The sequence below is a fragment of the Thunnus maccoyii genome, chromosome 17 (assembly GCF_910596095.1).
Source record: "Thunnus maccoyii chromosome 17, fThuMac1.1, whole genome shotgun sequence".
In the NCBI taxonomy this organism is placed as follows: Eukaryota; Metazoa; Chordata; class Actinopteri; order Scombriformes; family Scombridae; genus Thunnus; species Thunnus maccoyii.
This window is the reverse complement of record NC_056549.1, coordinates 26,492,946-26,506,811: the sequence shown is the minus strand read 5'-3', so window position 1 is coordinate 26,506,811 and position 13,866 is coordinate 26,492,946. Positions and strand designations below refer to the sequence as shown.

At 40.5% G+C, this 13,866-nt stretch overlaps 1 protein-coding gene across 6 annotated transcripts in view; it reads left to right on the top strand.

Annotated features, from left to right (window-relative positions):
- Positions 1-13,866, top strand: part of fynb (FYN proto-oncogene, Src family tyrosine kinase b) — a 77,195-nt gene that overhangs the window by 61,557 nt on the left and 1,772 nt on the right. For 3 of the 6 annotated variants that reach the window (XM_042389905.1, XM_042389904.1, XM_042389906.1), the window contains 6 exons: positions 3,028-3,192; positions 3,552-3,707; positions 6,292-6,471; positions 7,964-8,040; positions 9,515-9,668; positions 13,046-13,177. In XM_042389905.1, the coding sequence (XP_042245839.1) occupies positions 3,028-3,192; positions 3,552-3,707; positions 6,292-6,471; positions 7,964-8,040; positions 9,515-9,668; positions 13,046-13,177 (864 nt within the window). The remainder of the gene's footprint in view (positions 1-3,027; positions 3,193-3,551; positions 3,708-6,291; positions 6,472-7,963; positions 8,041-9,514; positions 9,669-13,045; positions 13,178-13,866) is intronic. The other 3 variants (XM_042389907.1, XM_042389909.1, XM_042389910.1) reach the window with 3 other exon arrangements.

The window sequence follows — 13,866 nt, the reverse complement described above, 5'->3', positions numbered from 1 at the left end:
AGTTAAAACAGAGTCAAACTTGTGACTTACTATCTTAGTGACATAATCTACCTAATGTTAGATTAAAAGTCAATATTATGAAATAGTGAGTGTAAATTATGACTTATGTAAATTATGAGATAATAAGTAATAGCAATTATAATCACAATTATTAATAGCAAAAGTCAACATTTGACTTACTCACTAAATCTTAATTTTGACTAACTATGAGTATTTCTGACATTCCTAATGTTTCATCTTTTTTTCCTGGCGGATATGGCCTTCCATAGGTACACTATATTTTGCATGTCATAAACATTATCATGAAAGTACAACAATGAGTAAACACACTGTACTTCACCAGGAGACATTTTAGTTATTTCCTGCTTCCGCTCGGTCTCAGTCACGTAGCCCAGTGATGATGTCTTTAAAGCGACTGAGCATCATCCTGTAATTGCCTCTTGTGGACACAGTGGCTGCTGTTCAGCAAAAGTTACATCATCCCACTTTAAAGCATTTATGTGATTATCGCATCTTTCAGTGTATTTTGACAGCATATGTTTTGGTTTGTGAAAAAAATAGGCAATCCCAATGAAAATTAAAGCAGTGTATGTATGTATTGCTTTCAACCCATCCATTCATGTGCTCAGATGAGTGTCATTTTTTTAAACTGACACTAAGGCGAGCTAAGGTTGGAAATTGAAACTGCTCAGGTTTGGTTATTGATTACAAAACTGTCATAAATCATTATATTCAATTATTATCATTATGAAGAAACCAAAGCAGAGAGTCTAGTTTAGGAGGTTGAATAAATTGATCTACTACAGAATGTAGCACAATGCAAAGATCCATCGCTGACAGACTCTTCCTTTAACATGAAATTAGCTGTCAGTAGAGAGTAATGGTTTCAACTCATTAACTCCGATCAAAGCTCTATCGCTCGAAATTCATAATTTTAAACTGCCATGTCTTTCTAGGAAACGCTGCCTGTTTTGATGTTTCCTGTGTGTATACAGTCCACATATTGACAGGTTTTATGACAGCCAGCAGAGTGAACTGAGGGCTGTATTGATGCCTAAGTGGAGCAGCTGAGGCAGCAGGCAGGCAGCCCAGATGGGCTTTGATGGCAGAGTTGCAGGTTGAGCACTCCCACGGGTGTCACACAGGCCTTTATCTCGTCTTTACTGCCCCATGCAATCACCCTGGAGTCTTATCACTGGCAGCAGTAGAGGGAGGGGGGTCACTTTGTCCCCTCAGCATTAGAAGGTAGGGAAGGGGGGCTCTTTCTAGATATCAGCTTGGAGGTATCAACGGAAACTCTACCATAATCCACTGGCTTAATCGATGACAGGCAAACACAAGAGCTTCCTCCAGAGTAAAAGCAAGAGATGTTTGACTTCATGACACAGATGACATGGTGTCATCAGCTAAAGTGATCGAAATGGAAGCAGCTGGAGTACCACTCAGCCGCCTAAACAAGCATTAGGCCACAGACTGTTAATGCTTCTCACGGTGCATAAAATCCCTGTCTTTATGTTTAACCACAACTGCGTCCATATACATTTCCTAGAAGAGCGACTGACGGCCCCAAGCTATCTCTTTACATAATTTACCATCATTATCGTAAAGCATAGGTGAGTCGAAGATGCCATTTGCCAAAGTGAGTGTAACATAGAGACTACACTTCTTTTACGAGCTGCACTGATACTTTCTGCTTTGGTACTGCAGCAGTAGCAGCAGCATGAGAAACTTTTACTGTGTATTCATTCAGCAAGATTGTTCCACCACAGCAAGAATACTGCTATAATATTTTTTTTCACATAGAGGACTCCTTAGATGGTTGTACGTGGGAAGTGAAACATCAAATGAAATTCAGTGATAGAAAATTATGAAATGCATAATTTTTGTATGCCTTATTTTATATTACAGTGCAAATTATTTCTGAAAATAATAAAATGCGAGTCAGAAAGAAAAAACAATGTGGCGACATTCCTCAACCGAGGATAATTGTGTGCTCTATCCTAGTTACTAGTATTACTATAACACTGGCAGTTGGGTTTACATATTTGAGACACACAAAATAAAACATAAGAAGAGGCTCAGATAATATGACTTTTAGTAAAGGTCAAGTTCCAAAAACAAATATATCCAGCTGCAGCCACATGCATAAACATGTGGTATCTACAGACACACTTGGTTAGGGTTAGGGTTAGGGTTAGGGTTAGGGTTAAGGGGGTTGTGTCGTATCACATGCCGTTAGGGTGACAACATCGGTGGGGGTCATATAGTAAAATGGGTGTGTCGTGTAGGGTTAGGATAGGTCTGCAAGATCGCAGCTAGATCCTTCTCTCCAAAAACACTGGATCCCACACTTCCAATAATGAGACTGTATAGTGGCTCCCTGCCTAATAAATGCCCCTTTTTTGTTGTTGTCTGTTTGTTTGCAGATTTTTTATTTCACATCATGCCTTTATTATCAAGTTGACAGTAGAGAGGTGACAGGAAATGAGGGGGGAGAGAGATTTGGAATGACATAAAGGTCCTCTGATGTCATCAGGGTCATTTTGGCAGATTTGACAAAGCTCCTCCAGAGCCCCGGGAGATGTTAAAGAACTGTTTAATTGGCTGAGTAGTACTCCACATGATTAGTAAACTGATGTAGGTGTTGGAATTTGAGGTGTTAGAACTGTGAAAGCATCTCTGCCTCACTGGCTGCTGTGAATAAATTCTGAGGACCTTGTGCTAAAACGTGTACATGCAGGCAGCACTTTGGTTAATGTGATGATCAGGAAGAGCACATTAGACTGATTACTGCTGGATCCTCTTCCGTGGAAGCAGCCTGTGTGCCATTCAGGAAGTTAACAGAAAGGAATTGATTTTCAGCTTTGATGTTTACTCCACTCTCTGTTGTCCTACTTGTTGTGCCGCTTTGAGAATCCACCTTTACCATCCTTTGCTTTCCTCTCTCTCTCTTGCCAGATGCTTTGCTAACTCTCTGTACATCTCTCTTTTTGCTTTTATTTGTGCCTCGCTGTGCGCCGTTCGCAGACCGAGCCGCGGGGCTCTGCTGTCGCTTGGTGGTTCCCTGCCACAAAGGGATGCCCCGCCTCGCCGACCTGTCTGTCAAAACCAAAGACGTGTGGGAGATCCCGCGGGAGTCGCTGCAGCTGATCAAGCGTCTTGGGAACGGGCAGTTTGGGGAGGTCTGGATGGGTACGGATCCAGTCGCCTCTGGAAGAAGAGGCCACATGGAAGGAGCCACACTGAGTTAGCAGAGACACCAGACCAACTCCAAAACACAAGCAAATAATCCAGTCTGGGAGGCGGGGGGAGGGGGGGGGGATCAAATGAGAAACTGGGGCAGGAAATTTTGATAATTCTCAGTTTGGGAATGTTGCCAGGGAAATACTTCTGGTTTTATGACCCCTCCTCCCAAAATCATGTGGAAAAACATCCAGTGTGTCAGGAGACTCTGCTCTCACAGTCTAAAGATGGCCTCCTTCCATGTCCCTCACTGCATGCGCCTCTCCCCGGTAGTTAACCCTGTGTGCCTTGCCTTCCCTCCCCTGTAGAGAGTGCGGATGGTTTGTGCTTTAATTTAACGGGCGTGTGTGTGAACTACATCCCTGACACTGTGGGCTTGAGTCATGATGCCTGGGAGATCAGCAGAGACGCACTTGAGTTGGAAGTAAAGCTTGGGACGGGATGTTTTGCTGATGTGTTTTACGGTAAGGGACCACCCCCTCCCCCCTCAACCCCCCCTTTTTAATTCTCTGTGGGTCACCCTGGGAAAAAATATGAAGATTTCCATCAGTGCTTTTCCCTGCATTCTAATAAATGTGGCAAGAAACAATTTGCAATTTTGTTTACTAATTGGAGATGAAAGCAAATTCTATCTTATCCCTCTCCAGCATTCCCGCAGGATTTTTGCGTGTTTGTTTTGTAACACATAATCCTTGAAATCAGCTCTTGCTGTTATTTACAGTAATTAATTGAATATGCTCTGAAGTATGGAACTCCAAAATGATCGATATTAAAAAAATAAATATGACATTATAAAAGAAACTATCAAATGAATTAATAAAGTAAAATGTAAAAAAAGTTAGGTGTTCCTCTTATAAAGGTTTTTAGGATCTCAACGCTGCAGAGGTAACTTAACCAGCTAGCTGCTGCTGTTAGCACTAGCTCTTCACTTTGCTGCCAAGAAAGAATCTAAGTAAAAATGCTAGTTAGCTGGCTAACTAGGTAACATGTAGCCTTATTAAGCTAAATAAAACTAGAGGTTCACTATTGTGTCTGGGCATTGTGTTTATTTACAACAGCAGTAGCTGGTTGATTGATAATTACTGTGGCATTGTTGGGAGTTAGCTGGTTAAAGTCTAACTGAAATTAAATTGTGTTTCTTTCTACTGTAGCATACAGATCCATTTTGTAAATTACATGTACTATGCTCTCTTTTGAGAGAAAAAATCAGTATTCAAGATGAAGAAATTTATATTCTATGATTTTATGACGGCGCCCTCTCCCTGTGCATGTATCAGAATGCTGTTAAGTGCAAATAGCCAGTCAAAGCCCTTTAAAGTATTGTGTAAAGCCTTTACCTCATTCTGTCATTAGCTAACAGTGACAGTGACTAACGGCTTGACAGCAACCGGAGACACAACACATAAAGAACCACAGACTTTTAACAACATCCCACATTAGCTCTCTAGCTCCCTAGCTAATGTCCGCTCCTTATCTCTTAGCAAAGACACATCTTATCCTGCACTTAAGCTCGCTGGATGAGCTAACAGACAGACAGATAAGTGAAAAATGACGATCATTTTACAGGCCGTATAACTAATCAGCTAGTCTGCTGTAGAATTTTGAACAGCTTAAAAACTTTGCTGCAAATGTCAACATCGTGCAGTGTAGATGCTAAATGGTTATTCTTCAGTAGCACTGCTAACAGAAGACTGTCCTCTTTAGTTTGTAAGCTACAGTTACTATAATTACAGATTGTTTTATAGTGTGTCTCCATGCACCTACTGGCTCTGCTGTCACTCAAGCACATGCACTGTTCCACATTAAGACCTTTTTCTGCCTTTCAGTAATTCAGTAATCTCTGACATCATTTTTTGTGATGTCAGTTGGGCTTTAAATTTGGTAGCAGTCCTTTTAAGAGAGGCTGGGGGCCTTTTAATTGGCTGAGGAGCACAGATTTGTGACACTACTGTCATAAAAAGAGACACTGTTAAAATATAAATGTAATTACAGAAAATTCAATTATGAACTAAAAAATGACTTTTGAAAAGGGGAATCTGAAATAAAAACTTATGATATAAGATTAAAACTAATAATATTTAATATTTTCTTATATTATATATCTTATATTTATCTTTTACTTTATTAATACTTATTTATATAACAGTCATTTTGTTCTTCCATATATAAAACATGAGCGTGTGCATTCTGATCATATTCCAGCTGGACAGATACTGGGAGGAGGGCTTCTCCCAGATGACACCCAGTTTCTGGGATCCTTTTACATCTCCACCCAGCAGGTGACCATCACCCGCTTGGCCCCGACTCCCAAAATGTCTGCACAGCTGCATCACTGAAAAAGCCTGCTCTGATTTATGAGCTAACTCTTAAATTAAACCCCCCAAACCCGCCGAACACATGTAGACCAAGTGTTAGCTGATGGGCTCTGTTGTCCCTTTGGGTCACTACTAATATTCCTGCATCCATTACTGTGACAGAAAGAGATAAATGGAGCACTACTTTAGTAGTAGTAGAGTGATTACAGTGATCCATATCTTATTATGCGTGCTCTGACACAGTAGCTTGAGGCAGTGCACATTGGCAGCATAGACATGCTGTGTTACAGTAACTGGCGTGCAACCAGTGAGGAGCTTACAGGCTTGCTTTTGTTAATCATCCTACAAAGGATTATCTGCTCCCGTGTTGGAGTATTGTGGCTCTCAAAGCCCTGCTGGATCCCTCTCTTGGCTTTTAAAAGCCATCTCAAATCAAGGTCCACTCTAAATCTCATACCCATTTAATTATCCTTCAGCACAACCTCTGTGTATGAGAATTAAAAACAAGCTGATTCTCATACTGTCTCCTGATCTCATTCTATGTTGCATGTTTACCTCACTGTCATTTCAAAGCAAGACTTATGCCCTTGTTTTTGACTACACTTGCCTCTCACCTGCCAATCATCTCTTCTGATTGGACCTTGGGGTAGTCAAGTCTGACTTTGAACTAATGTTATTTGAATATGACTTGATATTCCTACTGTACTGATGCCAGTGTGTGTGTATATGCCAGGAACGTGGAACGGCACCACTAAGGTGGCGGTAAAGACTCTGAAGCCTGGCACCATGTCCCCTGAGTCCTTCCTGGAGGAGGCTCAGATCATGAAGAAACTCCGCCATGACAAGCTGGTGCAGCTCTACGCTGTGGTATCTGAGGAGCCCATTTACATCGTCACAGAGTACATGGGCAAAGGTAGATGAACACACACACAAACATATGCATATATACACACACCGTTCATTAACAGGCCTCCATACATTTCTTTGCAAACGCATTCAGACCCCTTGAGTTTTTGCACTTTTTGTCATGCAGTCTCATATACTTAATTTTATAATACTTTCATTCATTATTTTTAGCCTCTAGAGTTTAAGTCAAACCCCTCTTTCATCAAAGAGAAAACATGTCAAGCTTCTTGATGCAACATTGATGCAACATCGTTCAATATACCCCATGATATCCCTCATAGTAAAGGCCTAAAACTGAGGTCCAAACCCGGGTAATCATGTCTTTAAAACCCAACCCGATTGGGCCAAGTTGGTACTGCCAAATTTGAGACCCCAACCCAAGATCAGAATTTATATTTTTGCTTTATGTCATCCATACTGACCGTTAGTTCCTCTGGCTAATACAATGCATCAGCTACACTCATCTCATGCCCTTAATTGGCAAGAGGAAAACGTGTTGGAAATGAAAAGGGTTCAGCATTAATGTGGTCAATACATGAGGCATAATGGTAAGGTTGGTATGAAGTAGGAAAGGTCAGGGGAACTCCAAAATCATTTTGACTCTTCCTCTAGGGACTATTTCCACAGTAAATGGAGATGTTGAAATATATTGCTGTAGTCCAAAGTGTTGGATAGAGTTACTGACTGACCAATGGACACCACCAACCTTCCCTTTGATTGACCCTAACTGCCACACTAGTAAAAATTTGAAAAATAGCAAACAAAATGTACAAAAGGGTCTGAATCCAAAGGCCTGTACTCTTTGTGTGCCTGTTCATGTTCTGTTGTGTTTATAGGCATGTAGTACAAGCGTGCAGACATTGCAAAACATATTCAATCTAAGTGTTTTTGTTCCATTTCAGTCAGAATAACAGTAACTGTTCTGGTATGGTAAAGCCTTTGTTTCAAAGAGGCTGAAGATGATTAAGGCCTTCAAAACAATCCTCCAAAACACTGGAATTTAGAAACCCCACAAGAAAGAGCTGTAGACGCACATTAAATGCTAGAGAACACAAGAATGGAAACTTTGATGTGCATCACTGTGTTGCATGCAGAGGCTGCCACATCTAGGTCAGCCCACTGAGTTAGATAGAAGAATGTGTTTTCAAAAAAACAATCCAGGGTGAAATATCGTGGATGTCAAAGTATTTTGTGGTGATCATCAAGTCCGCTATCCTGTTTTTATCCTGTAACTGTCATTATTGTTGATGATATGAAGTAGAACTGAAAAGACAAATTACAAACCATGTCTCTCATGTCCCATGTCTCCAAAACATTCAGCTGTCAGATTGTTGCTTTTGATTTGTAATTGTTGAATTACAAACAGTTCCTATAGAAGCTGGGAGCAGTGGGATACCAGTGATACCACTGATGAATGTAGGCCACACAGTTTGTGTCTTCATTGTTTGTATGTTTACATGGACTGATATCAGACATCTGTTTATGTCCACTCACTGTAGGAAGCCTGCTGGACTTCTTGAAGGATGGAGAAGGGCGGGGGTTGAAGCTGCCTAACCTGGTGGACATGGCTGCACAGGTATATATAGATCAAATCACATGCCATTTACTTTGTTTTATCTGTACACTTGCTTTTTTTAAAATTAGCTTTGTGCAAAAAACTTTTCAGATACTTTTGAAACTACTTAATACTTAAAACCTCTCCTGGACAGTAAATTCTCAGAGAGAACCAGGCCTTTTTGAAACCAGCTTATATTAGAAAAAGGCCTTTATCTCTAATTTCCCCTGTTTTAAAGGTCCAGTGTGTAGAATTTAGTGGCATCTAGCTGAACAGACTCGGCAGAAATGGAATATAATATTCATAAGTATGTTTTAATTAGTGTATAATAACCTGACAATAAGAATCATTGTGTTTTCGTTAGCTTAGAATGAGCCCTTTATATCTGCATAGGGAGCTGGTCCTCTTCCACAGAGGCCACCATGTTGCACCGCCATGTTTCTACAGTAGCCCATAATGGACAAACCAAATACTGGCTCTAGAGAGGACCTTTGCATTTTTTGTGAGTTTCGTGGCCACCATAGGTTCCCCTACATGCTCGGAAGGGGAGGGGGAGAGGAGGGGTATTCAGTTAGTTGCAATCTGCAACCTCACCGTTAGATGCCACTGAATTCTACACACTGGTCCTTTAAAAATACATTTTATAATTTTTTAGTTTAAAAAACTCCCCTTTCTGATCTGCTCCCATGCTCATTGGCTGTTGAAGCTGTTTGCTACTAATGTAAACTCAAAATTTCTGCCATATTTATCTGTTGTCTTGATAAATTCATAATGGAAATTTCTACAGCACTAATTCCATCAATTCAGAGTCATGTCATACTCATTTTTATTCACAAAATATTTCAATTCAACTCTCTCTATTTTTGTTTGCTGTTAAGCCTCAGTTAATGAAACTCAACACTTCCTGCACCAAAATTTCACATTAAAATACCAAACAGAAGAAACAGAAGAAAAATATACATATTCTAGTAAGGTGCTGGCTTTCAGGAAGACATAAAAAATAATGATAATGGGAAAGCTGAACACTCATAACTCTGACACAATCATTTATTCCAACATATAAAGAGCGATGTTCCCACAAACTTCTTTCTTCAGCATAAAATCCAACAGTCACCGGACCGATGTTTATACTAACTAGGACAGATGTTTCAAATTAGGACAATCAGCCTGAAGGACATAGAAATAGAGTCTCTTGAGAGGACAGTCCAGACAAGGCCTTTAATGTGAATAACATGCAGGAAGTGATGAGTTGTGTTGACGGTGGTGTGTTTCTGTTAAAAAGAAAAACATGACATGACTCTGTTGTTGATTTAATTAAATTAGCGTTGTGTACTTGTACATTATGTTGTCCATTATTTGAATACCAGCTTTTATCTGAGAACTTACAATATGTGAGTTCAGATGGAAGCAAATCAGTTGCAGTATTCAGCAGAGACAACAAGACGATAGTTTCCATCAGCGTTGATGCAGCCTTGCTCACTGTGCTGTGCTCCAGGTGGCAGCGGGCATGGCCTACATCGAGAGGATGAACTACATCCACAGAGACCTGCGCTCCGCCAACATCCTGGTCGGAGACAACCTGGTGTGTAAGATCGCTGACTTTGGCCTGGCCAGGCTCATCGAAGACAACGAATACACAGCTCGGCAAGGTGGGGCTTTTCCTCTCCTCTCCCACAGACACACACACGTATACATACACAGTGTTTACTGCACATACTTAATGCTCCCACTCACACACACACACACACAGTCATACTGTATGGCTGCATTAGGTCATGGAGAGAATTTTCTCAGCAGGCCACATCATTTGCAACACACCCACATCAAAATGTTGAGCAAATAGTTAGCAGTGAAGCCATAATCAGAGTCAGCTCCAAATGTTTGCTCACTGAAACAGAGAGTGGACACTCCTGTCCCCAGAGAGAGAGACTTATACAGCATTTACTGTACAGAAGAGACTGTTACTCAAGTATTGACCATCCAAGCTGTTCAGTGTTTGGAACATTTGTCAGTGAGCTGATTAAAGAAATCTGCCAAGCTTGACGGTTCATCCTTGACTTTGGAAAAAGTAGTTCCCAACTCAAAGTCCACTTAGTAGATTTCTTTGGGGGCTTTGAACTACATCACATGGCCTTCATCAGCAGATTGGGTTGGTCCAGTTGTCATCACATGATCTAAGTATTAAATTGCTCCATACTTAGGTCGCTTTAAGTACAATACATAGGTCACGTTATGACAGCTGAATTATCTGAGTGAGAACTGAGTAATTCCAGCAGCCGTTGAGGGTCATGATATGTGGCTGAGAGCTCTGGAAGAAATCTAGTAAGTGGACCTTGAGTTCAGATTTGTTTTTGTCAAAGAAATTTGGCATTTCATTTGATTTTATTTCAAAAGCTGATTGTTTTTCATCATATATTAGCCTGTTTCAATCTCTGCTGCAAATGTGGCTCATATCAAGTCAAGCACCAATAAGCAGTGTTTGTCTACACCCAGTCTACATCTGTAAATGTCCGTCATCTCCCTGTTGGTTAGTTTGAGCTCATGACTGCTGTTCCTCTTGATGAAGTTTATTATCGCTCAGTGATGCCGTCATGATTCTTGAGATTTATTTTCTGCCTTTGACATATTAAATTGTTTTGCAGCGCACATGTTTTTGGAGCTCTGTTAGTTGTTTCGCTTTGCTTTTAAAAGTCATATCAAAGTGCTGACTGTCAGACCTCCTTAAGCTGGCAGATGTTGTAAATTAGCATTCAGCCTAACATAACCCAGCTTTGTAGAAGTGATTGTACGTCTGATTAACCTCCCGAACCCTGATTTTCCTCTTCAACATTCCACTAAGTAGGCCTAAAATACTCTGTGACAGAGCTTGTCTGCACCTCTTTAGGTTTTAGAAGTGAATAGATCTTGAGCAGAATAAAAATGAGCTATTACTAAGGCAAAACACACATCTGTCCTGGTACATAAAAGCACTTTAAAAGTTGACAAAGTTAGGGGACAGATTACAAAATGAATGGTCAAAATGAAAGCAGCATGTTGATGATGCTGACTTTCCCAGTATGAGTAAAGCACCAAAAATGCTGAATCATTCACTTCCCATAATGACACTCAGTAACATCCTTCTTTCAAACTCCACAGTCCCAGTTGGTAACGCAGGCTTAAAAAAATTATAGCATCCGAGCCCCCCACAATAAGATAACCATGATGACATCATCAGGTTTACTTTCTCAGTCATTATAAAACTGTTGTCACAGGCTGAGTAGTACTCCTCAAATAGCGCTGGGAGATTAAAACCATATATGTAATGAAAGAAACATTTCCTTGATAATAGATAATAAATCACATGGCACTCCTTTAGTAATTCCAGCCTACTTCCCAGAATAGACACAGAAGAGTTGATTGAGAAAGATAAACACACCAAATGCTTCCAGTCTCAAACAGCAGCAATTAGACAGAACCACCCAACATAACATAACATATCTGCTTGATGATGAACATAACTGATCTAAGAAATGAGCTCCCTGGCTATAAACATTTCATACTGCAGGAGTTTTAAGGATTTATACTGACAAGATTGGTTTTGTATAATTTATTTGGTAACACTTTATTTCAAGTCCTCCTATTTATCATTTATAAGCAGTATATATAAACATTTAATAAAGTTTCTAACTTCTACTAAGAAGATATATTTTATATCATTAGAACTGTGTTTTAATGTGTTGTCATTCGTTACCTGTTTATATTCCATCATCCTCTTATGAACTATAGGAGGAGTTATAGGGTGGTTAATACATTAATAATACATAAACACTTATGTCTGCATATAACTACATTATAGTGTCTTATAAGCTATTTATTAACTCTTTATATACTGTTCGTAAATGCTAAACAGGGGACTTACCATTTATTTCTTTAAAGATCCCCTCCAGTGTCCGATATGTTTTTTCATTGTGTTGACATTGTTAGAAATTCTTAAAATTACACCCGCCCCCTTTTTCAAACTAGTTGTGATGTCACAAACTATGCTCATATATAAACGTCTTAAACTCAGATTGAAAGTGAACACAGAAAAACCTTCACTCTTCAGTAGATGAATGTGAAAACAAACTCTGCACATACATCATTCTGCACAGTGGAGCTCAAACAGCCAACATCCAAGGAACAAGAGGAAAAACTTTTTTTCTTTTTTTTTTTTCTTTCTTCTGTTTTTCAGTTTGAAGCCCGTGCAAATCTTGGTCATTTTTTCACATTCTGAATAGTCTAATAGGGAATTTTAAGCTCAATAGAAACTTGACTTAATTTATATTGGGATGATATATACTGATATCGACTGATATGGAAAAAAATATAGTAATGACATTTTTGCCCAATTTTTATCAGCTGAGTTCCACCATTACCTAGATAGTAGCAGAGACGGCATTGAACAAGTTATCAAGAGAAAATGACAATGTCAGCTGGTCCAGAAGACCACAGCTCTTTACCAAACACTTGTTGTTTTAGAGGGTACAATAGGTCACTAGTCAATTGTTATGGAATTTTCCATCTTTAGAGGTTACAAATTGGGTTACATTGGGTCAAGCTTGGCTTTGAGGTCAGACTTCAGCTGTCTGTGATGTTTTGGGAAGGCAGAAACCTCTCTGATAGAGGGTATATCAGCATTTCCATGGTTACCAAGGTCAGAAGAGGCTTCCCTAAACAACACAGATGGGTGGATGACACAGTCAGATGATCCAACCAAAACTGCTGAAATTACATGCAACATGACTTAAACTGTCACAGGTAAAGTGCAGTTCCTTGTTTAGAAACTAGTGAACCAATCAGACTAATTTTTCATATTGGAGTTCGATAAAGACTAGGACTCAGACCTTCAGAGGGCAGAACAGAAAGAGACAGCATCGTTTTTGGTTCTCGACTTGACCAAGTGCTTCAATAAACATCTTCAGCATTAAGACATAAAAAGTCTCGTGTTCGCCTGCTGACCATCGCTCAAAATATCCACACCATTAATGCTCATCTCATCTCACTGCAGGCGCAAAGTTCCCCATCAAGTGGACCGCCCCGGAGGCTGCGCTGTACGGCAAGTTCACTATCAAGTCGGACGTGTGGTCGTTTGGCATCCTGCTCACGGAGCTGGTCACCAAGGGTCGGGTGCCTTACCCAGGTGAGGAAGACGAAGGGTTAAATGAGCAGCACAGGGTTTTAACTGTGGTGTAGCTTTCACCTTGAGCCACTCGGAACAAGTCAATAAAGTAGCTTGATAAGGAGAAACCTCTCCTCTCTCGTATGACACGGAGTTCTTACCAAAGTACACACACAGCCTTTTCTATGACGACCGGCGGCCACTCCTGCTGTTTATGGGAGTAAAAGCTTCTTTAATGCTTGGGTAACCTTCAGTTCCCTGCCAGAATGTGAGATAACCCTTAATTACCGCAGCTCGCCTGTGGGACAACTTGGAAACAAAAAGAGAAATAAGAGAAGAGGCGGAGGCCGAGTAGAGCTCCATGCAGGGAGGGGGAACACATGTTTGTCCAGATGGGTCTGGTGGGCTGCTTGTGCCTGAGGGAGAAGGTGAGGAGGGTTAGCATGCAATGAGCTGAGGGAGCAGCATCATTCTAACAGATGTGTAAGCAGCTTTCTGAAGCCGTCACTGGGTTTTGTTTTTGACAAAGCAGACAGCGAACCCTTATAAATATCAGCTACTCAATTAAAAGGCTTTAGCAGATTTAGATTGATAGCGCCGGGGATTTTAAAGCCCGCTGTCTGTTTGTGTTGAAGGTCACCAAGGCAAAATCAAAGCAGTCAGTCTCCTCGGAGCTGTCATATTGATCTGTTTAAGAGCTCCTGGCGCTC